This window comes from Oryctolagus cuniculus, chromosome 6 (genome assembly GCF_964237555.1).
Source record: "Oryctolagus cuniculus chromosome 6, mOryCun1.1, whole genome shotgun sequence".
NCBI lineage: Eukaryota > Metazoa > Chordata > Mammalia > Lagomorpha > Leporidae > Oryctolagus > Oryctolagus cuniculus.
This window is the reverse complement of record NC_091437.1, coordinates 62,764,413-62,788,236: the sequence shown is the minus strand read 5'-3', so window position 1 is coordinate 62,788,236 and position 23,824 is coordinate 62,764,413. Positions and strand designations below refer to the sequence as shown.

The following is a 23,824-nucleotide window of genomic DNA, read 5'->3' as shown; positions in this document are numbered from 1 at the left end:
TGTAAGGAAACAGCCGTCAGCCTCAATCATCCTGCTGGCCCCTGAGCTCTCACTCATTGATCTCGGATCAATCTGCCTTGGCAGCTCAGAACCCCTAGGCTCCCTTCCAACACCCCTATGATTAACTGCAGCCTGGCCGGGCTGGGGGCAACCAACACGCCTCCCCACCCGGTTCGAGGGTGAATTCCCAGGGTAAGCCCCACACCCCCTTGACCATACACAAATGACCCCCTGTGGCACACACAGGCTCAGCTCTGCTAGGTGTATGGTGGGGGCAGAGACCAGGAGGCCCCTAGAGCTGGGCCTAGGAGGAGGCTCAGGGCTCGCAGACAAAGGATGCAGGGGCAGTTCCTCCCCCCGCAAGTCCCCTCACCACCCGGAAAGGAGGTGGGCTGAGGGCTGAGTTACTGGCAGGTGAGGGTGGCCTGCAGCACCTGCAGGGAGGAAGAAGGGCTGGGGAGCCTGAGGGAGAAGGGGAAGCCGGTGCACTGAGCTCACACAACTCTGGCCCCCCTGGCGGCACCACGAAGGCCAGAGGAGCCACAGCCACAGCCACAGCCACAGCCAGCCGGGGGCCACTGGGCTCTGGCTGCACCGCGCGAGGCTGCGAGAGCTGGGGGCTGGCGTATGCGCCTCCACGCCTGAGTGTGTGCGTGTGCGAGAGAGTGTGGCGGGGACAGAGGAGGACACAGTGTTCTGGACGTGGGCAGAGGCCAGGTGCCAAGCGGGGAGACTGAGTGGCTGGGGCAGATGCTGCCGGGAAGAGGTGTCTTCATCCCCCCCCCAACATTTCCTGGGTACTAGGATGTGGTCAAGCCCCTCTCATCTTTGAACCCTCAAAGTCAGGCTGTAAAGCCCCCCGCACTGCTTAAGGCCCGGCAACCCAGCAAACTTCCCCCACCCGGGGGCGTGGGGCGTCTGTACTCGCCAGCCCCGTGCGCTGACAGCTGCCCGGGACTTGGCAGAACCCAGGCTTCCGGGAGAGCGCGCGGGGAAGCTGCGCAGCAGCGAGCGGCGGCCCCCGCGTCCCGCCTCGCAAAGTTTGGCCTCCAGGGGCTCCCAGCCGGGTCCGGCTGCGCGGGTCAGGGACCACCCCCCACCCCGCTGGAACCGCGAGCGTTCGCGCGCGCGCAGCCCCCCGCAAGCCTCCCCAGAGCGCGCGCGGCGTGACTCACCCGAGCCGCCGAGCCAGGAGGCGAAGACGATGCCCAGGAGCGCTGGCCACAGGCCGGGCCGGACGGCCATAGCCGCGGGCAGGCGGGCCGGGCGCGGGGCCCCGCGGGCGGGAGGGAGGCTTTTAGCGCCTCAGCCTGGAGCCCCACCTCGGGGCGCCCCCGGGGCCCATGCCAGAGGACTGCGCTGCCTCCGGGCGGCCGGCTGTGGGGCGCACGCGGCGCGTGGCTCCCCTGGGCACCGGGAGCGCAGCAATGCAGCCGGGGCGGAGCGCAGCGCCAGCCGCGCCGCGCACCGAGCCAGCCGCCGCGCGGAGCCCGCAGCCGGGGAGCGGGCCGGCGGGCGCCGCAAAACCCGGACTGGAGCAACGGAACGGGGCGGCCGCGGGGCGGGGCGGGGAACGCAAGGAGGGGCCGGGCCGCCCCGCACCGCGCTCGCGGGCCACCCCCGGCACCGGGGATCCCTCCGGGCGATGCCTGAGGCTCCCCCAGGGAGGAGCTGGGGTGGTGGGCGGGGAGGCCTCCCACCTCCCCGCACAGTCCCCGGGGACCGGGGCAGGCGTCTGAAACCCGGAGTGGATTGTTTCTTCGGATCCGGGCTCTCCCGGGCCCGCCAGTCTGCGTACAGGTGGCCCGGGAGGGGCCCAGGGCTGCGGCGACCCCGGCGCAGCGCCAGCTTGCGGAAAGCTGCCCAGGGTAGGGGGGCCCCGGGCAGGTTCCGCTGTAGCCGTCTCCCCCCTTGCCGCTAGCCGCTCGGTCGCCATCCGAGGCCGTCTGCGAGCCGCGGTGCGCTGCCAGCCCGCGGCGTGGACAGGGGACTGCGGGCGAGTGCCGGGGTGCGCGCAGAGGTGCCCCGGCCCCCAGTGTCGGGCAGACCAGACTCGAGGCCACAGGCAGCCCCAACCACGCAGCCCAGGGTGGGTCCCAGGGGCCTGCCTCAGAGCGTGACCCAAGGCCTCTCTATAACCCCACGGCGGGCGCCGCTCACAGAAGGAAAACAATCGAAGGGCGCAGCGCAGGAGACTGGGCGCACGGTGTTTGCGCCCCGAGCGCGCACGGCGCCGAGACGTGGGCGTGAAGGGGCGAGCTAGGTTTGCGAAGCCGGAGGTAGCGGGCTGGGCTGGGCGCCTGCAGCTTCCAGCTCCGTGACCTTGGGCGAGTCACGTCGTCTCCCGGAGCCTCCAGCAATGACCGCTACTGGCATCGCCTCTTCCCCACCCCCATCCCTAATCGGGTTAAAATAAACAGAGGGCAGCCTTGAAGAAGAAAGGAGGCGACAGCCACGCTCCCAGGGCGGGGAAGAGGGCCGTGCTCTGAAACAGAGGATCCCGGCTCCGGGTCGGCAGGATCGCGAGAAAGGGGGCAGGCAGGGTCGCAAGCTGACACCCGCGGGGCTGGACGACAGGAGAGTGGCCTGCGCCTCCACAAAGAGATAGCAGTGCTCCTAGATTTCTTGAGACACGAGGCCCTCTCTCGGTCTGTCTTTTGTTTTCCACTTTTGATAGAAAGGTGATGAGAAAATATTTTGCTTCTTAACTCTACTATAAAAAAAAAAAAAGCAGACAAAGCTCCAGGTGCCCCACACCCCCACAGATACGGGGCTTTCAGCGCCAGGGAGGCAGAGCCTGGCGCTGGCAGACAGGGCCCCTCTGCTGCAGGTGCCAGCTATGGGGGAGGGGCCGGGGCCCAAGGGTGGTCATAGCTTCCAAACTACCCATAGATGCTGTTGGGTGTAAAATCTCCAGATTTAAAATGTTTAACTAATAAAACAATTTTTTATCTTCATGGGGGCCAAAATGAAAATGACCATCAGCTTCTGGGTTTGAATCCTGCACTGGGGCCCATCTGTGTGTATGTGGGGTTGGGCACTGATCTCCCCACCGGGAGGTTGTGTGTTGTGTCGGGAGCAGTATGTGCCCATCCTGCTCCTGTTGGCACCGTAACACCTATCTCAATTCCCTGCAGAAAACAGGGGACTGGGAGAGATGAGGCAGCAACAGGGTTTTGCTACATGAACGGCCTGTGGTATGGAGAAAATGACAGGACCTGGGGTTTTTGGCACTGGAGGTGGACGGTTGAGCATGAAGAAATAGGGGTGTCCCAGTGGCGTATGCCAGACGCTGCTATAGTCTTGCCTACTTTGGAAATTTGGCTCAGTCTTCACGGGCAATCCTGTTCCATAAGCATTATTATCCCAGTATACAGATGAGGACTGGGGAGAGGGGATGTCTGATTGCCGTGGGCCCAGCTGGTTGAAGGACCACAGGGTTAACTGAGATGGGTCCCTGGGATGTCTGTGCCTGTTACACTTTTTTTCCTTCTACAGTTTCTGTTATGGGATTAGAATCTGGGAATCAGGTTTAGAGTCCAGGAAAGTAAAAGGAGCTGCTCCTGTGTTCAGTGTGGCTGCTCTGTTCACTTCTCTGCCCCTCTGTCGTCAGCCAGAGCAGAGGGGACTGTGCTACAGTCAGGCGAGATCCGGCCATGTGTTGGTAACACATTGTCCCTGTGTTTCGGTGGCTTCCATCAGCACAAATGTTCTCTCATCTGTCTGCCCTGGGTCTGCTGCTCAGGGTCACCCTTACCCAAGGCCCCAGGCTGCTAGCAGCCGCTCACTGGAATTCGGGAGGTTCACCCACCAGCAGTCCGCGGCTCAGCCCAGAAAGGACACGTGTTGCTTCCACTCATAGCTCATTGGCCCTTCTGTTCTCCAGCACCCAACTCCTCCCCACCTCCAGGCCTCCCTATTGGCTGCTCTTCATAGAACATTCTGTGCCCAAGCCTTCATGTGTCACTCCAGCCTTGTTCAGCCGTGCCCTTATAAATGATACTCAGAGAAGGCGGAGTTGGGGGGATGCCCTTGCAGAGAGTGGGGCATGGTGGACACCTCCTCTGAATTCTGCCTAAGAAGTTAGCTCAGAGGGCTGCCAGGGACAGTTGGTCTCCGAGCCCGCTGTCCGACAGCCAGGTGGGGCGAGGGCTCCTGACAGCTCCAGCCTTGGTTGCTCTGGATTCTGCCCAGATCCAAACCTTGACCGTGACCTTGAACATCTACCCTCACAGAAGCCCCAGACTCAAATGGAGGATGGAGGGCCAGTCCCATCGGGACGGGATCCTCCAGCAAGTCTGTGGTCCCCTTTTGTAGATCTCCCCTCTAACTACTCTGCTGGCCAGAAACATCTCTCTCTAGGAGGCTGGATCTGTCCCTCATAGAGTTCCCTTTCTGGGGCCACACTACACATATCTGCCTCCTTTTTTGCTTTGATTATTTCAGAAGACAAAGTCTGAGTCTGCCTTGAGTTCTATCTCCTGCAGGTCCCACAGTTCTGCTTCTGTCACTGGCACAGTTGCAGAGTGCTGGTTTTTTTTTTTTTTTTTGCAAGGGCCTCCCCAGCCCACCCACCCATGGCAGGTGCTCTCCTGAAGGGAGTGGGCCCATTTCCTGCCCACCCAGAGGGATCCGATCAGCTACTGTGATGTTACACTGCTAATACCTACTGGGTTGGGGGAGCTCAGAGCACATGCATGGAAGTTCTCATGCTGCCTGTTGAAATGCAAAGCTCCGTGTGCCTAGGAATCTGCATTGTAACCAAGCTCCCCATTGCCTAGCAGATGACTGTCTTGCCACTTGTGTTTTGAAGAGCAACACTGCCCTTGGCCTTTACCACACCTGGGTGCTTCTCATCTACTCTGGGGCCACTGGTTCCCTGCAATTAAATTCATCCCAATTACATTTCTTCATAATCTGTCTAGTCCTGCTTCCCCGTGTGGAGCCCACAAAGGAAGTGGGTGCTATCAGGCAGGGTGGTTGCTGTCGTCTTCAATTTTCTGTCACTGCCTGATGAGATCAGGAAGTCATGCGTACTACTTGTAACCAAGTCTTCACGGAACAGGTTGCTGGAGGCAGGACCACGGACAGAGCCTGTGGCTCCCCAGAAGACTATCGCGCAGGTTGCACTCAGGCATTGAATTAATTTCTCTCTGGTGCATGCTCTTTTTAAAGATTTATTTATTTGAAAGATAGAATTACAAAGAGAGAACAAGACACACACACACACACACAGAGACTTCATCCATCTGCTGGTTCACTTCCCAGATGGCTACAATGGCTGGGACTGGGCCAAGCTGAAGCCAGGAGATTCATCTATGTCTCCCCTGGGGGTGCAGGGGCCCAAGCACTTGGACCATGGTCTGCTGTTTTCCTAGGCACATTATCAAGGAGCTGGATAGGAAGTAGAGCAGCTGGGACATGAATTAGCACCCATATGGGACACCAATGTCACAGGCGATGGCTTAACCCACTATACCACCATGGCAGCCCTGAATTAGTTTCCTCTTCACTCATTCCAGAAGCCTCTGCATACATCATTATTCAGCTCACTGCTCAATGTCCCACCCACAAAAGCAGGCTGACTCTGTGGGCCCCAGACTTGCGATCCCCCAGCTTTGCCCTGATAGGACGTGCTCTTGGAGAGCTCACACTGGCTCTCTCTCTTTATAAAAAAACAGGATGTTGTAGATTGTGTGGCTTAAACAACAGCATTTTAAAAGATTTATTTATTTATTTATTTGAAATATAAAACACAAACACAGAGAGAGAGAGAGAGAGAGAGAGAGAGAGGTCCTCTATCTGCTGGTTCATGGCCGGAGCTGCGCCAATCCTAAGCAGGAGCCAGGAGCCTCCTCTGAGTCTTCCCATGCAGGTGCAGGGATCCAAGGACTTGGGCCATCCTCTACTGCTTTCCCAGGCCATAACAGAGAGCTGGATTGGAAGTGGAGCAGCTGGGATTCAAACCAGTGCCCATATGGGATGCCGGCACTCAGGTGGTAGCTTTACCTGCTATGCCACAGTACCAGCCCCTCACATTGGCTCTTGATGATCCCTGCCCCAGTCCAAGCATTCACAACTACCCACTGCTCAGTATGTGGTTTCTGTCTTCTGGAAGCATCATCCTGTCTTTCCTTTGAGGGGTCACCCCTCTCACCTTCAGAGCACAAGATTCATGGGGGGCTATGACAGCCCAGTCCCAAATGATGGCAGATGCTTCTGATCTGTCCAATCAGCATTCACTATTCCCTGGACCAACATGATGGTTCAGCATGATCATGTGACCCAAGCCAGGCTACTAGGGCTTATTTCTGGGAATTTTGTTGGAATCAAGGAGAGAAAGAATTTCTTTTCTTTCTTTCTTTCTTTCTTTCTTTCTTTCTTTCTTTCTTTCTTTTCTGGACTGGAAGCAAGAAAGAAATGATCTGATCTTGGCGCTGCCCCAATAAGTGAATGCCTGGAGAAGAGAATGATGCAGAATTCTGGCTTAGTGTTCAAGTTCCACCTGCTCTTAAGGTTGCCAGATATACCGCTGGCTTTTTCAGCTACATTGGCCAATATGTCTCCCCACCTTTTTTGTTGTTGTTTGGGCCTGTTTTGTTTTAGGAGATTTGCACTTGAGAAAAATATGCAAAGGGTCCTCCCCTGTGGAGCTGGCATCCCATATGGATGCCAGTTCTAGTCCCGGCTGCTCCACTTCTGATCCAGCTCTCTGGTATGGCTTGGAAAAGCAGTAGAAGATGGCCTAAGAGCTTGGGCCCTTGCACCTATGTGAGAGACTCAGAAGAAGCTCCTGGCTCCTTGCTTTGTATTGGCCCAGCTCTGGCTGTTGCAGCCATTTGGGGAGTGAACCACTAGGTAGAAAATCTTTCTCTCTTCCCTCTCTCTGTGTGTCTGTAACACTACCTCTCAAATAAGTTTAAAAAAATTTTTTTAAAAAGAAAAAATGATGTGAAGTGATCACTTATCAAAGTCTGTTCAACAGCCCTGTCCAGGATAGGGTAAGCATTTATTACTGCCTACTGTTTACAAGGCTTAGTGCTGCCTTTTGGGATACTCTGGAGCCTGTCCTCCCAGCACGGATTTCCTCCTGGTAAGGTGGGTTGGAGGAAGAGCCAGGCTGTAAGAGAAATGTGTGGGGCTAGGAGGAGAGCAAGAAGTAGAAACAAACCCATTCAAAGGACCCCAGCCACATCTGAACCACTTCTCTCCATGCACTCACTTGTGCCCTGACTCTCTCTCTCTCTCTCTCTCTCTCTCTCTCCCTCTCTCCCTCTCTCCCTCTCTCCCTCTCTCCCTCTCTCACACACACACACAGTCACCAGCACCACTCAGTGCATCAGCACACACAATGCATCTCCCACATGCAGCTCACACCAGTGCACACTGGGCAAAGGAACACCACGCAGAGGCACATGATCCCTGTAGATGGCCACACACACACACACACACACACACACACACACACGTCTGCACCCCTTTCCTGCACAGACTAACCGTGTGCACGCCCTCCAGGTAGCCCCAAGCTGCTGAGACCTTTGCACCTGGGCCTCTCTGCTGCCTGGAAGTATCTCAGACAAGAACAGGCGTCTCAGCTTTGGAGACTTCAGGACCAAGGACAGCGCCCAGCTTTTCCTGACTGGCACCAGCCCAGGATAGGACTAAGCAAGCTCTTTGTGTGGCTCACCTCTTTCCTTTCTCACAGTCCCTTAGGAAGTACATGTCATTGTCATCCCCATGCATAGACACAAATATGGAGGCCCAGGGAAGAGACGTAGTTTGCCTAAAACGGCTCAGCTGGTAAGGGATGGGACAAAGAGCTGCTCCTGAAATGTTTGCTGAATGACTGAAAGAATATCTAGCCACACAAGTGGTTTTATTAGAGACACATGGTGCTGCATAACATCCAGAGAGAAACACACATGCATACTCATGCACACTCAGAAGCACATGTGCACACACGTGTTTGCACATAAATACACACAGACACAGAAATACAGAGACACATGACAGCACCATGCACACACACACACTGAGACACCCTTTCTCAGGCCCAAGAGCTCCATGGCATTTCAGACTCTGCACTGCTCCGGGCTACACGGCCCCCGTTCTCTCTGGGCACCCTCACACGGGTTTGGAAGTGAGCAGTTCTCTGCTCAGGGCCCTGTGTGGAAAGGAGGGGGTGGGGAAAAGTCAGGAAGGGGCAGGATGAGCGGAGGAGGAGGAGATTGGACCAAGCGGAAGCCTGGCACCGTGCCCTCTGCAGATGACCTGATGAGCATTTTGCAGAGTTAATTTCATTAGCGTCTCTGGGAGATGAACAATTAGCAAGATGCTCCGATGCCTTAGGAGCGTAAGCGGAGAGAATGCCTCCTTGCTCCCCCACCAGACCGCAGTGCCCGCCCCATCCCTCCTCCCCTCCTTCTCTGTCTCTCATCCCCCTCAGCTCCTCCTCCTCCCTCCGCCGACAAGCCCCCTCTGAGTCACTTCCACCCCACCCTGCCCCTCGGCCACCAGCCAGCCCCTCCCTCCCTCTCCCTCGCTCCCATCTGCCCACCCGGCCAGACTGGAGCTCTGCCCGCACCGCGTCAGTCGGCCCCCTGTGTGCTGATCACTCACCACCAAGGGCCAGGGCTCGGTGCTGGGTCTGCTCCTCCAAAGAGGCACAGGGGTTTTTTGAGACCCAAAGAGGAAAGGGCCAGGTAAGCCTCTGTCTCTCACTGCTTTTGCCACCAGGTCCTTGGCAGTTTCCAGATGTGACTCCAGCGAGGCCTGGCGCTCCTCTTCCGGTGCCTGGCACGTTGCATCCGGGGCTAGGAGCCCATCAGGGCTCGCTGAGGAGGCCCAGGTCAGTGTGGCAGCGTCTGCAGCTTCATCAAACAGGTGGGAGCTGAGACCCCTAGACACCCCAGGCCAGAGTTTGTCCCAGGGCTTTGGTCTGGGGCTGCACCCTCCCAGAAGCTCCTCAAGTCCTGGGTGGGAATGAGGGACTCAGGCCCAGCCGCCAGCCTTAGGCAGACTCCGGCAGCCCTGCCGTGGGGAGGCCCGTGCTTGCCACAACCCAGTAGTCTAGGACAGGCTGGGGAATCCAGACAGACCCTCTCCCTTGTCAGGGCAACCAAATCCCCCAGGAGCCTGCTAAGCTGGAATTTCTGATCCACCCCCACCCCCAAGGCCTACTGACAGATCTGTGGGGGGTTCAGAAATCTGAATCTGAAGAGACCCCCAGCTGGGCCCTAAAGCCTGGGACCTTGGGGCCTCCGCAGCCAGAGTTCTCAGCAGGGGCCCTGTCGCCCCCACCTGGGAGCTGGCTCTGTGAGGGGGGGTGGCATTAAAAAAATCTGATTCCTTTTCTATATAAAGCATGGATATAAACAGCATGCAGACAGATACACAGTTATCTGGCATTGCAATTTCAGAGAGAAAAGGGCCATTAGTGAGGGAAATATCTACAAGGGCTCCTTTTGTTGGCGATAGTGCAAAACTGGTTGAGAAAAACCAATCACCCCCCAAAAGGTCCTAAAAAGCACAAAGGCACACCCCATGGCACACATGTGTGCACACACAGATACACAAACACACAAACCATCCCTCACACAAGTACACAGATACACACACAGACCAGCACACTCTACACACAACACACATGCATACACACACAGATACACACACACAACCACTCCCCCAGAGATACATAGATACACACACACAATCACCCTGCACAAACACACAGACACACACACAGACCCCTCACCCTGACACACACAGCCCAGCACACTCCACACTCAGCACACATGCACACACACACATATACTCACACAACCACCCCCACACCAAATACACAGGTGCACAAACACACACAATCCCCTTGCACACACAAATACACAGATACACACAGAGACCCCACACTCCGATACACAGAGGCCAGCACACTCTACACAGAGCACACATGCACACACACAGATACACAAACACACACAACCCCCCTGTACACACAAATACACAGATACACACACAGACCCCCCCACCCTGACATGCACAGCCCAGCACACTCCACACTCAGCATACAGAAAGCTTCCCGCTCACAACATCCACAAACACCTGCTCGCGTCTTCGTCCGCCCACGCAGACATCAGGAAACTCCAATAACACTGCATTAGTGGGAAGAAGACTCAGGGGGATTTTAATACACTTTTAAGCCCCTTTACCAGGGGCTGCGTGCTTCTGACTGCCATGTCATCCCCGGCACTATGCTTCCGGAGACACAGGAGCAGACAACCATCTTCACGCGTAGCCCCGTGCACCTGTGGGTGTAGGTGTGTGTCTCAGACGGATGTGCGTCTGGTCACAGCTGTGCATGGGAACTGTGTCTGCAGGGTGGTGGGAGACAGCAAGGAGAGAGAGAGAGTGTGCATTCACACATGTGCACGTGCACGCATGTGGGCAGACACTGGGGATCGTAAGCAGACATTGTCAATTCGCAGAGCACCCAATCTTCAAATTCTCCCTGTTCATAGCTGTGTTGTTTACTTTCTCCCATAGCTCCAGACCCCTGTGCTGAATGAGTGCGTGGATAAATGACTGTGGCTCACAAGGCATTTCAATGTCTGTTTGCGCTTAAACCGCATAAACTGTCCAGGGATCTAGGTCTCATTATGCTCATTGTACAGATGAGAAAACTGAGGCTCAGAACATTCGAAACAGCCCTTGCACCATCCCATCCCCAAGTCTTCTGGCTTCCAGGGCACACAGACCACCCTGCAGGCACCTGGGAGCCTTGCTGGAGTCCAGCACCCATGGCAAGAACCCCAAAATGTCCCCAGCCTCCCCTGCCCACTTTTCCCTCGGCCCCTCCCTGGTGCCCACCGTCCTGGCCCCTTCAGGGATGGCTGACGCTGGCACGGAGCAGATGGGCGACGTTCGCCCAGCACAGCGGTTCTGACTCAGTCCCTTGGGGGCTGGTACATGGTGTGTGCCAAGGTTAATTAAACTGGTAATTAGAAGGAGAGATGCTTAATCTATCTGGTTAATAAAATAACCCCCTTGCATGTGCACATGGGCACTGTCACTCTGCTGGCGGAGGCAGAGGCGCTGCGGGCTCAGCGTCCCAGAGTCAGCCAGCCAGGATGCTCCCCGCTCCCTCTGCCTGCTCCCTGCCCTGCTCTCTGAACAACCCCTGGGCCCATCCCAGCCACCTCAGGGTGGGCTTGTGGACGGAGCTCCCAGGAGGGCAGCTAGGGGTGCCCTGTCCCGGGGAGGCCCCTGAGGGGAGAGATGGCACCTCAGGGGTTACCTCCTGGGACCCCAGCCAGCCAGAACCCTCTGGCAGCCTCCTGGGACCCTTTGTGTCACCTCCTTGGAGCTCCAGATCCAATCCTGCATTCTAGCTTATACCCTCAGCGGATATCTCTAAACATTGATTTTCATTTTATGTCTAATACCTCCTGAATTCCTTGTTTTGTGGATGCAAGGGACCTTCCCAAAACTCATGGGAAGATGTATTTTAAAGAGATGGGCATCTTCTGGGGCTGGTGCTGGGGCATAGTGGGTAAAGCTGACACCTGCAGTGTTGGCATCCCATGTGGGTGCTGGTTTGAGTCTCACCTGCTCCACTTCCGATCCAGTTCTCTGTTATGGCCTGGGAAAGCAGTAGAAGAATGGCCCAAGTCCTTGGGCCCCTACACCTGCATGGGAGACCTGGAAGAAGCTCTTGGCTCCTGGTTTCAGATCGGTGCAGCTCCTGCTGTTGTGGCCATTTGGGGAGTGAACCAGCGGATGGAATATTTCTCTCTCTTTCTCTCTGCCTCTGCCTCTCTTTAACTCTGCCTTTTAAATAAATAAATCAATTGTAAATAAATAAAAAAGAGAGAGATGGGCATTTTCCGTGAACTTGTGGAAGGCCCCTGCCATGCATCTACATAAAAAGGCTACAAATGTCCCTACCCTGAATTCCGGATTTTTCCCAGGGCAGAGCTACTGGTGGGAGCTGGGTGAGTAAGGTGTCTGGACTTTCCTCTCCGCGATTAGCCTGGCCTGGGGTGGTGACTCGGCGGCTTGAGACCTGCTGTGGAGGCTCACCACACGCCTCCTACGGGGCCATTTCCCGCCCCTGCTGAACAATGACTGCAAGAGCGGGTGTTTTCTGCATCAGAATTCACTCGGACGGAACATTCCAGATCCGGAGAAGCAGGCCCTGGGACCTGCATCAGGCATCCCCTGAGAGCGGCCCCTCCACCCAGAGGGTCTGCCTGCTGCGCTAGGGTTGCCACTGCCGGAAGTTGTCCACTCTGTGTCTCCTCAGTGACTGAGGACAGATGGGGTCACAGCAGGCCCACCCGTGCCTCCTCCACGCAGGGCACTGAGCCTCAGGGCAGTTCACAGACAGCCACACACAGTAGGGCGCCACCTGCCAACTTCACAGGCCTCCTGAGGTGGCCCAGCTCAGGTGCATCGGTCCTCAAAGAGAGAGGCCACCTCCCACTGGCCTGGAAGGGCGGGGCCTGGGAGACAGCCCCTCCCGGGGACTGCTGTGAGGTTGGAGGCTGTCCTGCGACAGTGGTGGGCGGTGGGCAGCCTGCGAGCCGGAAGTGTGCCCCTGCTGGGGAAAGGGTTTTATTAACTTCCTAATGATGGGTTTAATGGGCTTTGAAGTCAGGTGAATTCAGCAGCCGGAGCAGGTGGCACCGAGCTGGTGGGGTTGGGATGGGGCTGGGGCTGAGGCTGGAGGGTCTTCAGCTACCACAGCTACAAGACAGTCCCCTTGCCGGCGCCGCGGCTCACTAGGCTAATCCTCCGCCTTGCGGCGCCGGCACACCGGGTTCTAGTCCCAGTCGGGGCACCGGAATCTGTCCCGGTTGCCCCTCTTCCAGGCCAGCTCTCTGCTGTGGCCAGGGAGTGCAGTGGAGGATGGCCCAAGTGCTTGGGCCCTGCACCCCATGGGAGACCAGGAGAAGTACCTGGCTCCTGCCATCGGATCAGCGCGGTGCGCCGGCCGCAGCACACCGGCCGCGGTGGCCATTGGAGGGTGAACCAACGGCAAAGGAAGACCTTTCTCTCTGTGTCTCTCTCTCACTGTTCACTCTGCCTGTCAAAAAAAAAAAAAAAAAAAAAAAGACAGTCCCCAGCCTAGAGGGAGCAGCAGAACACACACGTTTTGTGTGGAAGACACAAAAGGCAGGAAATGGGTTAGAGAGCCGAGACTGGAGTGGACCGGACATGGCTCAGCTGTGTGCTCTCCTGCAGGTCACAGCTCCACCTGAGCTGTCACCCATGCACTCACACCCAACCATACACCCACCCACACAGCCATCAGCACACACACCTACTCACACCCACACCCACCAACACAGCCTTCAACACACCCACCTACTCACACCCACACCCACCCACACAGCCATCAGCACACACACCTACTCACACCCACACCCACCAACACAGCTCACACCCACACCCACTGACACAGCCATCAACACACCTACCTACTCACAGCCATACCCACCCACACAGCCATCAACACACCCACCTACTCACACCCACTGACACAGCCTTCAACAAACCCACCTACTCACACCCACACACCCACTCACTCACACCCATCGACACAGCCATCAGCATACCCTGCTCACACCCACACCCACCTACACAATCACACACCCACCAACCCAGCCATCAATACACCCCCCTACACACACCCACATTCACCTACACAGCCATTAGCACACCCACCTACTCACACCCAACCGTACACCCATTCATACAGCCATCAGCACACCTAGCCACTCACACCCACAGCCACCTACATAACCATCAGCACACCCACCTACACAGCCATCAGCACACCCTGCTCACACCCACACCCACCTACACAGTCACACACTCACCTACACAGCCATCAGCACATCTACCTCCCCACACCCACCCCAACACACGCCCACATCCATCTGCACCGCCCCCACACCTACACGGCTACACTCCCTACATCCACCATTATCCAACCCACTTGTCCATTCAATGAATACAGGCTGGACAAACCTAACCTGAAAGCATGAAACCTGAAATGCTCTAAGACTGAGTGTTGCCATGACGTCACGAGCAGAAAATCCCGCACCACGGAGCGTCACATAGTGCACCAAGTCATTAAATCAATTCTACCAAACTACCTTCAGGCTGTGGGTATGAGATAGAGACGAAACATAAATAAATCTCATGTCTGGATGCGGGTCCCATTCCCAAGATATCCTGTGATTGTTTGCAAGTATTCCAAAATCTAAAAAAATCCCATAGGCGCAACACGCCCGGCCCCAAGCATTTTGGGTAAGGGATGTTCCGCCCGGATCTGAGCCGGGTGCTGTGTGGGGGAGTCTCTTCTGCTGCGGTGGGGGCGGCTGGCAGAACTGACCACAAACAAGCAGACACACGGAGCAGCAAGACGACTCTGGAGGAAATGGCCAGAGAGTGGGAGCGGCAGCCGAGAGTCGAGGGCACTGATGTGGTCGTGTGGCCGGCAAGCGTCTCTGAGGCGAGAGACGGCAGCCACTGAGGGATGTGGGGAAAAGCATTTCAGGCCGAGGGATCAGCTCCCGAGAAGGGAATGAGCTCGCTGTGGTTGCCGGAAGCAAGGACAGTCGTGAGGCTAGGAAGAAGGCAGGTGGGGGCAGAGCCTGAGGCACCTGGCTGGGATGCAGAGGAAACCGAGGTGGCCCCGAGGAAAGAGAAGCCAGGTGAGGGGTAGGAGGGAGGCCGGGCGCACTCTGCGCCGGAAAGTTTCCTGGCTGCCATGTGGCAATGGTGACAGTAATGGGGGCCAGTGCTGCGGGTGGTAGCCAGTGACTTCCAAGTCCCTTTAGGTTCTCTACTCCTCCTCTAAGGGGAACTGCTAACGTTTGCGAGGTGGGGGGCTTGCCAATGACAAATCACACTCAGGGTCCTGGGTGCCTCCCACAGCAGGTGCGCTCAGGGCCAGGAAGTGGCCTCCTCCAGGCCCCTGCAGGGCCTTGAAAACTCCTCAGTGTACCAGCTTGGGGGATCATCCATCACTCACCAGGCTCCCAGTCCTCTCTTCTGGGCCCAGCATGCCACCCCTGGTCTCAGTGCAGCCCTTCCAACCTCACCCCCTCCCCCACCTATGGAGGCCTCTCTGGCCACCTCCGCTCAGCATCCCTGGCTCCAGGGGTGGCCCTCGGACTTCCCAGCACCCTGGCTTCCCCAGTACTTGGCTCAGGTTGGGCCCCTATTTGTACCAACAAGAACCAACCCGCCAGGCTGGGCCCTGAGTGACCCATTATTATAGGCCTGCCTAAGAAAGGAAGGCAGTCCTACCACACTGAGGCCAGCAAGAAGATGGGGGGGGGGGAGAGAGAGAGAGAGAGGTCTTCCATCTGCTGATTCATTCCCCAAATGGCCTCAATGGCTGGGGCTTGGTGAGGCTGAAGCTGGGACCCAGGAGCTTCATCCGGGTCTCGCATGTAGGTGCAGGGGCCCAAGGACTTGGGCCATTTTCTACTGCTTTCCTAAGCCATAGCAGAGAGCTGGGTGGGAAGTGGAGCAGCCGGGACTTGAACCAGCACCCACATGGGATTCCAGCACTGCAGGCGGCAGCTTTCCCCACTATGCCATAGGCTGGCTCTGACAAATTCCCTTGTGAGTTTCAGGCACTTTGAGGTGGATTTCTGACCCATGTGGCCAAATAAGTCCTCACCAATACCTGTCTCTACAACCCTTAAAGGTTTATAAAATCTCCCTCTCCTGTGGAGCAGGATTCAGTTCAAGCAACTCTGGGAGACAGGAATTATTCCCATTCCACAGAGGAGCACAGTGAGGCTGGGAGCCAGAGCCACCAGAGGCAGAACAGGACTCCGACAGGCACCTTCTGTCTTCCCACCCTGGGGGGCAGTGAGAGCGAGGTGCACGTTTGTCTTCAGAGCGAGTCAGCCCACTATCACCTCCCATGTTCTCCGGGACCCAGTAGTGGCCTGTCCGTCTGGCTGCTTTTTCTGGCCGCTGCTGTCTTTGGCCTGGGGTTCTTACAAGCAGATGCTGCTGTCCGCGGCTGTCCGTCTCCACTCCCACTTCAAGACCTCACGCGATGTGGCCGTGAGTGACTCCAGGAGGCCCCCGGCATGGTCACAGGAGAGAACGCGAGTGGTGTGGAGTCCCAGCTTTGCTCCGTTCTGGGAGCAGTGTGGCTTTGCCCATGAGCTGCGACCTTTCAGAGCCTGAGCGGCCACATCTGTAACAGAGACCACTTAGTGGACCATCTGCAGGTGCAGTGCACACTCAGAGATGAGCCGGGTAAGTGCAACGCATGGGAGAATGAGCGTTGGAATCATGACCCCTTGGGAGGTCACCAAGGCCACACCCCTCCTCCAGCTACATACCCCCCCCCCCGCCCTGTTGAGTTTCCTGGGCCAATGTTTGCCCCTGCAGGCCACTTCCTGTGTGATTCACTCATTCACACGCATGCCTGCTGTGTGTGCCCAACAGCGGGGTCTGCCAGCAAACAGGACAAGAGCACATGGGCCCAGGAGGTGGACTAGACACACGCAAAGCGGCTATATTTTCAGGCGGGGATATTTGCTATGCAAAGAATGAATGAACTCGGGCAGCAGTGCCTGGAGGAAGCAAAGAGGCACTAACTGGGTTGGGGCAAGGCTCCCCTCCTCTGAGAATCATAAGAAAGTGGGCAAGGCCACAGCTGCCAGCTGAGCATCCTAGGCAGAAAGCACAGCACATGCAAAGGCCCTGAGGTGGGACAGGCTGGAGACAGAAGCAGCACACGGGGCTGCAGAGCAGGCGGCCCTTGTGGGCCGTGGGTAGCATTTGGACATTCTTACCTGTGCGGCAGGAAGCCCCAGGAGGCGAGAGGGAGTAGGGGAGACACAGAGGCCATGCACGCTCCTTCTAGAAAGGGCAGTCTGGTGGCTGTGGGACCTCCAGCCCACCCTGGCCCCCAACTATCTGCTGGACCTCCGTGACAGCTGCGGGCCCTGAGAAACTTAGCAGGTGCAGAGGCTTCTCCACGTCTCCCAGCCCCCCTTTGCCGACTCAGCCCCGCCCTCACTCCCCCACCCCCACCCCAAGACTGCAGCCGCCTATTATTATGGCTGACAACACAGACCCCAGGTGACTGCACAAGGCAAGATCCCTCCGCAGTGCCAGGGCTGTCTCCCTTCTCACTGACGCCCCTCCTCCCCTGCTCCCTGGGGCCGGATTGCGGACACTGCCTGTGTTCGTGAGATGATGAGAGCAAGGGAGAGCCGTGCATCCGTGCCTGAGAAGGATCCTGGCGGCGGGGAGAAAGGCCCGGGGCTACAGGAACCTGGCCACAGCCACCACCGCCTGTCTGTTCCCATCAGGGGAGCCATCGGCCTCGCTGGCTATTTTATCTGTGTTTATTTGTCTGTCTGCCTGTGTCTTGCTCTATCTTCTGATGTGTCTGTCTCGCGGCCGTCAGATGCGCCCTCAGCTGGAGCCAGGATTTCCAAAGACAGACACGAGCCCTTGGCTCGCTCCTGGAGGCCGGGCACCCACCGGCTGCAGCCACGGGGGCCCTGTCACCTCTCTGAGAAGGAGCCAAAGCAGCTTCCCGGGCGCGCGGCACGCTACATTTGCATCTCTCCCTCCCACGCCCACGGTTTAATTATATCCCTGCTTGGTTCCCGGGGAGTTTAAGGCACTAGCCCTCTGTGTGCTCTGCGCAGCGACATCGTGGGGTGGCAGACACCGACTTGGCCACTGGCAGCTGAGGAGATTCAAGTGCAGAGGGCTTTGTCAAGGTCAGGGGCCCACGTGGATAGGGGCAGGGCTGGGGTGGAGGTTCCAGCTGGCTGGGGGACAAGGGGGTGGGATGGCAGCCCCGCAGGTGTGGCCAGAGGTCTCCCTCTCCTGGAGGCCGGGCGCCTGGCCCGCCTTGGGGGTTTCCCGGGTCAGCCTGCCTTACCCTGATCAGTGGCTGGTGTTGGACCCCTCCTGTCCCAGCCTCAGCCCTTCGGCCTGAGATTCCTGGGAAGACTCTGGGGAGCCGTAGGTTGGGGGGATCCCATGGGAATTGGGGAGAGAGAGGGGGCTTGAAACAGTCTGAGGTGGGAGTGGGGGCTGCCGGGCCCCTCCCAGCACCTGGGCACCACTCTGCAGCCTGGCAGGGGGCCACGGGGGCTGCCCAGCTGACAGCGGTGACAGGAAGACTGGAGGCGAGCGGCTGCCGCTGCTGCTTCGACAAAGGCGGGAGCGAGGGGGCCGCGAGGCTTGGCAGCCGCTCCCCCAGCTGCTCCGGGCTTGAAGCGGAGCCACTTTGTTGGCTCCAGCACAGTGCGAACAGGTGGCAGCAAGATTGGCACGGCCAGGAAAATCCATCTTGCAGAGGCCAGCGTGCAGCAGCACGGGAGAGGAGCAGCCAGACGAGGGGGAGGCGCAAGGCAGGAGGGGGAGGGGCTGCTCACCCCCTCCCCACACGTGTCCCTGGTGCCCACGCAGCCACCTCTGCACACCCGAGCCAAGGCGTTCAGGAGCCCTCAGGGGCACCAGAGGCTGGCCAGGCCCCCTGCCTGCAAGGTACCCGTAGAGAACCTGCCTTCCTGGTCCACCTGCCGCCTGTATCACCTCTCCAGCACCTGCCACCTGGGCCTCCTGGCTCCGCGGACTCCCGAGCACCTGGGGAGGAGAAAGGCACCTGGGTTCCCAATTCCAGGAGTTGCAGGCTTGAAGGTTCTCGTGCTGGGAGCCCGGGACACATGTGGAGGCTCCTGGCAGTTCAGTCACCGCATGCTCCGTAGCACCTGTGACCCGGTGGGCTCTGCCAGAACCCCTGGAACCCTGCCCCGGCCAGGGAGCTCTGGTGCTACCTGAACACCTAGCTCGTGTCCAAATCAACCAGGTGGCCCTGGCATTCCCGCGGTCCCTGCTCGGTGGATATCTATGAAGCGTCCCCCTGGGCCACGCCCAGCTCCAGGTGCAGAGGATGTGCTGGGAAAGGGACAGGCAGGGTCTGGGCCCATGGTGCCTGCGGCATACAGGAGCAAGTGAAGCAAATGGACCAGGTCATTTTAGAGTGACAGGAGTAAGTAGACATGAACAAAATGATGTCAGAACTAACTGGAGAGGCGATTTCCTAGATGGAGTAGTTGAGGAGGGCTTCTCTGAGGAGGTGGCTTTTGGGCTGTGATGTTTCTGAGGATCTGGTCATAGACAGGGAAGTGTTCCGGGTGGCAGGGACAGATGGGGTGGAAGTGATCTTTTAGCCTGCACGAGGGACAGGGGGGAGGAACAGTGAAATCAGGAGGCAGCAAGGCCTGGATCATGCAGTGCCTGAAGGCCACAGAGAGGAGACGAGTTTTTATCCTAAGTGAGATGAGGACGTTGCAGTGGCCTCAGCAGACCAGGCTGGGTGGGGAGAGAGGCATCGGCGGACCAGGCAGGGGTGGCTGCTCCTGGCCGAGTGAGAGCGGTGTGTGCTGGAGGACATGGAGGGTAGGGAGGTGTGCGGGGGGAGGGGGTAACGGTGACGGATGTGTTCTAGAGACCCAGTAGGATGAAGAATGAAGTTAAGTGCAGGTTGAACTGGGGAGTGGGCTGGGGGCTGGGGGCTCCTGTGAGTGCAGGAGGGGACACAGGGGATGTTTCCTCTCCTTTCTCAAGTCAGCCCCAAAGAGGGTTCCCACACCCCTTGCGCCCCGAGTCCCTGGGCCCCCGCCAAGAGACCGGGTGTACCTGCCCACCCCCCAGCCCCCGCTGTCCCCTGCCTTCTGAGTTGTGTCCCTTCTTGAATATGGACAGCACTTTACAAACTCCATATGCTCAGTTTTCTTTTATTATTTTAATTTCTAAATCCTTGGGCAAGGTCCAGCACCGGCTTCTGCTGCAATCCTGGTGCCAGCAAACACACTTCTCTCTCTCCCTCCTCCTCACCCCTTCCTTCAGCCAAACCCTGAGCTCCCTCCCACCCTGGAGGAGAGCTGCACCTCAGGCACAGGCGTACAGTGGGCGAGAGGGTGCCCATGGGCGCTGGCAGGTGGCTGGGGGCACGGGTGGGTCTGCCTGGGGGCCAGGGGATCTCCAGAGTCTCGCCTAGGCGGGGGATGGAGGGGTGGGGGTTCTGAACGCGCTGTAGTGGGGTCCCTGGCACAGAGTGCAAGACCAGGCCTCCTCACTGGCCCAGGCCACAGGGTTCCCCCAGGTCGCTCCCCATCCTGAGCCCACAGGGTCTGTACCCCTGCCCCTGGCCAACTGCATGTTAAAATCCCCAGCCCATCTCCCCCCACCCCTTCCCCTGCCGAGCTGGCGCACGCTCTCTTTCCCAGACACTTCGCTTTGCTCTTCCCTCTGCCTGGAACGCTCTCCCTGCAAACCTTACCAAGCTCCCTCTTCTCACCCCAGGGGCGCCTCTGCAGCAAATCTTCCTGGGATACCCAGTCTGTGGCACTTCCTAGGCATGCTGTAGAGTCCTTGTGGCATTTGGCTTTGAAGACAGCCCCCCCCCCCCACCAAGAGCAGGGACCTCACACATCTTTGCACACTGCTGTACTCCAGGGGCTGGGGCAGTGCCTGGCGTGGAGTAAAACACACTCACGGAATGAATGAATGAATGCATGCGTGAATGAATGAAGTATGTTTCTGGCTTTCCTGCTTTTCCTGTCCATCTCCTCTTCCTTCCAATCCCCATTCGTGGGAGGTAGAGGAAGCATTCTGGGTAATGGGGGTTAGGTATGCAGAGGATGGCCACATGTGCCCAGAGCAAGGCATGCATCCTCACCCAACGCTGACATAAACCCCGTCTCACACACAAGACACGAAAGCTCGAGAGAGAGCAGCAGAACCTGCCCCGAATCAGGGCTCGTACACAGGGGAGTCCCCTCGGGGTCCCGGCCTTCGCACCCCACCGGGTGGGGATGGACCTGCATAGATGACCCGTTTTCAGAGCTGGAATAATAAAGTGCACTTAGCATCACTGTGCTGTTGTCAGGGCCGCCTGGAGGATTCTCAGCCCTGCGGGGCCCCCTTCACACGGTGCCTGCTCTCGGTGGTGCGGGCTGCGCCTGTGCCCAGCATGGGGCGTGGATAGCGGATAGCACTGCCTGACCCCGCGCCACGCCCTGGGGCTGCTTTGCAGGCTCCAGCTCTGTCTCTGCGGCTGTCCTTTGCTTTGTTGGGTAGAAGAAAGGCTGCCAGTGCCTTGATGTGGGGTTTCCTGCCAGGTGTAATCCCGGAGTCTCCAACACCGTCTTCCCCCGGGAGGGGAGGGCCACAGGCCCGGGCTCTTTGGAGCGGCACTTCTGCTCCCCCTGCCTGCGGCACTGCTAGCCGGCTAGCTGCTCCCCCTGCAGCCTCACTTCCCCGTGCCTGTGCTCCCTACCGGCCTCTCAGAGCTGCGGCCTGTCTGCGCCGGGCATTCCCATCCCTTAGGTCACTGAGATTCTCCCAATACCTCGCCTCTCCCGCCTGCTCACTGCAAGCTCCCGGAGGGCAGGGATCTTGCCTGCTTGGTTCTCTGCTGCCCTAAGATGGTGGCCGGCACGCCACTGGCCAAGCGTGCTTGTGCCGTGAGCGTTCCCCAGACCCCCACCACTCACATCCCACCTTCACCGCTCTGGTCATATCTGTGCCCAGTCTGTGCCGTTCAATGCTTTTCATCAGCCCCCTCTGAAAGTCTTAAAGGGGAGGGGCATTTAGCCTAGGGTGAAGACATGGTTAAGATGCCTGTGTCAGGGCCGGCGCTTGTGGCACAGTGGATAAAACTGCTGTCTGCAGTGCCGGCATCCCATATAAGTGCTGGTTCGAGGCCCGGCTGCTCCACTTCCGATCCAGCTCCCTGCTAATGCACCTGGGAAAGCAGCAGAGGGTGGCCCAAGTGCTTGGGCTCCTGCACCCACGTGGGAGGCCCGGAAGAAGCTCCCGGCTTCTGGCTTTGGCCTGGCCCAGCCCTGGCCACGGTGGCCATTTGGGGAGTGAACCAGTGGATGGAAGATTTCTGTCTCTCTCTCTCTCTCTAACTTTGCCTTCAAATAAAATAAATCTTTTTTTTTTTTTTTTTTTTTTTTTTTTAGGATGTTTGCATCCCATCTTGGGATACCAGGGTTTGGTTCCTGGCTCCGGCTCCTAACTCCAGCTTCCTGCTAATGCAGACCCTGGGAGGCAGTGGTGACGGCTCCAGTACCTGGATCCCTGCTACCACGTGAGAGAGCTGGATTGAGCTCCCAGCTCCCAGCTTCAGCCCTGGCCCAGCCCTGGCCACTGTGGACATTTGGGGGAATGAATTGCTAGATTTCTCTCTCTCTCTCACTTTGCCTTTCATAAAATAAATTAAATAAATCAAAGTCTTAAGAAATGTAATATAAAAGGAAGCTTCTTTATCACTGCCATAAACGGAAAGCCAATATCACTTGCCATAAATAGAAGACAACTGTTAAAATAAATGCCACAAAAACAAAACAATGAGGTGGAATGGGAGCAAGAGCCTGTTGCTCGCAGAGGGAGTGGGGATGAAGCCGGCTCCCACTCTCCCTCTGCTACACAGCGGGGGTCGGCGAGGGCGGGAGGAGGCCTGAGAGCCCAGGCGCGGTTCTCGGTGGAAGGTTCTAGAGAGAAGTGAGCAGGGATGAGCTCTCTGACGTGATCTCCTTTCATCCAGTCTTTGTGGAACCGAAGATGTAGCTGCGTGCCCATTTTGCAGGTGAGAAGGCGGAGGCTGGAGAGTCGGGGCTTTGCTCAGGCTCACCCGCGGCGCGGGGGTGGAGGGCTGGGATCCAGGTCTGACTGCCCGGGTCCCCTCCTCGGCAGACGCCCAGTGGCCTCCCTGCGGCGTCTCCTCCATCCCCTGGAGCCACCCTGCGTCGCGGGAGCAGACGCCCGCAGCCTCGCAGTCTCCAGACAGGAGTCGGTTTTAGCCTGAGTGCCTGAGCCCACGTCCGCCCTCAGCACTCAGGTCCCTCATTCCGAAATGGGACTGCCAACCCTCACCCTGCAAGGCCCTTCCCTTGAGGCCCCCGTGACGCCTCCCTGCCCAAGGCCGGGCGCCATGTCGGCGAGAGGCGCTCTTGCTCTTGGAGGCCCCGCATGGCATCCCGGGAGTCCCCGCCTCCCCGTGGCGAGGGGCCCAATCAGAAGGGAGAATCCGAGAGCCCACCCCTGGGGGGGTGGAGTCTCCCTGCTTGGTGATTGGCACACGTTGCCACGTTCCGCGCCCTTGGCCGCAGCTATCGACACCTCCATTCTACAGAGTGGGAAGTGGGAGTGCAGGGACGCAACCCCTTAGAGCAGGTGACACCGTAGTGGTGAGGCTGGGGCTTGAACCCTGGTCTGTCTGAGGCCACAGCGCGGGGAGGGGGGGCTTTCCCCACCCTGAGCTTGCTGGAGGCTGTTTGACTTGCACTTGCCACCGTGCAGGGCTGGCCTGCCCCTCACTCACCTCCCATTTGCCCCTGGTGAGCTCTTCAAAGAGGTGCCAAGAGGTGGCCTGGCTGGGGACAGCCTGGAGGGCTCCCTACTCCTCCCGCCTGCCCTGCCTGCGGGAGGCCCCGTGACCCTCTGGGCTGTGACCGGGAAGCGTGGGAGCTTCTCCCCCTCGCTGCACTTGGAGCCCCCGCCACTGCGCATGGCTCCGATCAGCTTGGAGCCCATAAAGCAGCCGAGGAAAAATGACGGCGGGCGGGCAAACGAGCCACGGAGGAAATTAACTCGCACCCAGGGAGCTCGCGGCTTTCTGCTGACAGAGAGGGCCGGCTTACCTCATAAAACTAAGCGCTTAAACTCTCCTCCTTGCAGTAATTACCGCACGAAGGGCCCGGGCCGGGTCCTCACAGGGCACCGAGGGGGACCCCAGCTGGGGCTGGGG

The 23,824-nt window shown here is 58.2% G+C and overlaps 1 protein-coding gene across 2 annotated transcripts in view; it reads right to left on the bottom strand.

The window, feature by feature from the left end:
* Window positions 1-1,499, bottom strand: part of UNC5A (unc-5 netrin receptor A) — a 59,122-nt gene extending 57,623 nt beyond the window's left edge. Inside the window, exon 1 of one of the 2 annotated variants that reach the window (XM_051844458.2) lies at window positions 1,176-1,499. In XM_051844458.2, coding sequence (XP_051700418.1) covers window positions 1,176-1,245 — 70 coding nt within the window. In that variant the 5' untranslated portion in view covers window positions 1,246-1,499. The remainder of the gene's footprint in view (window positions 1-1,175) is intronic. The other variant, XM_051844459.2, reaches the window with a different exon arrangement.
* Window positions 1,500-23,824: the final 22,325 nt, after the last annotated feature.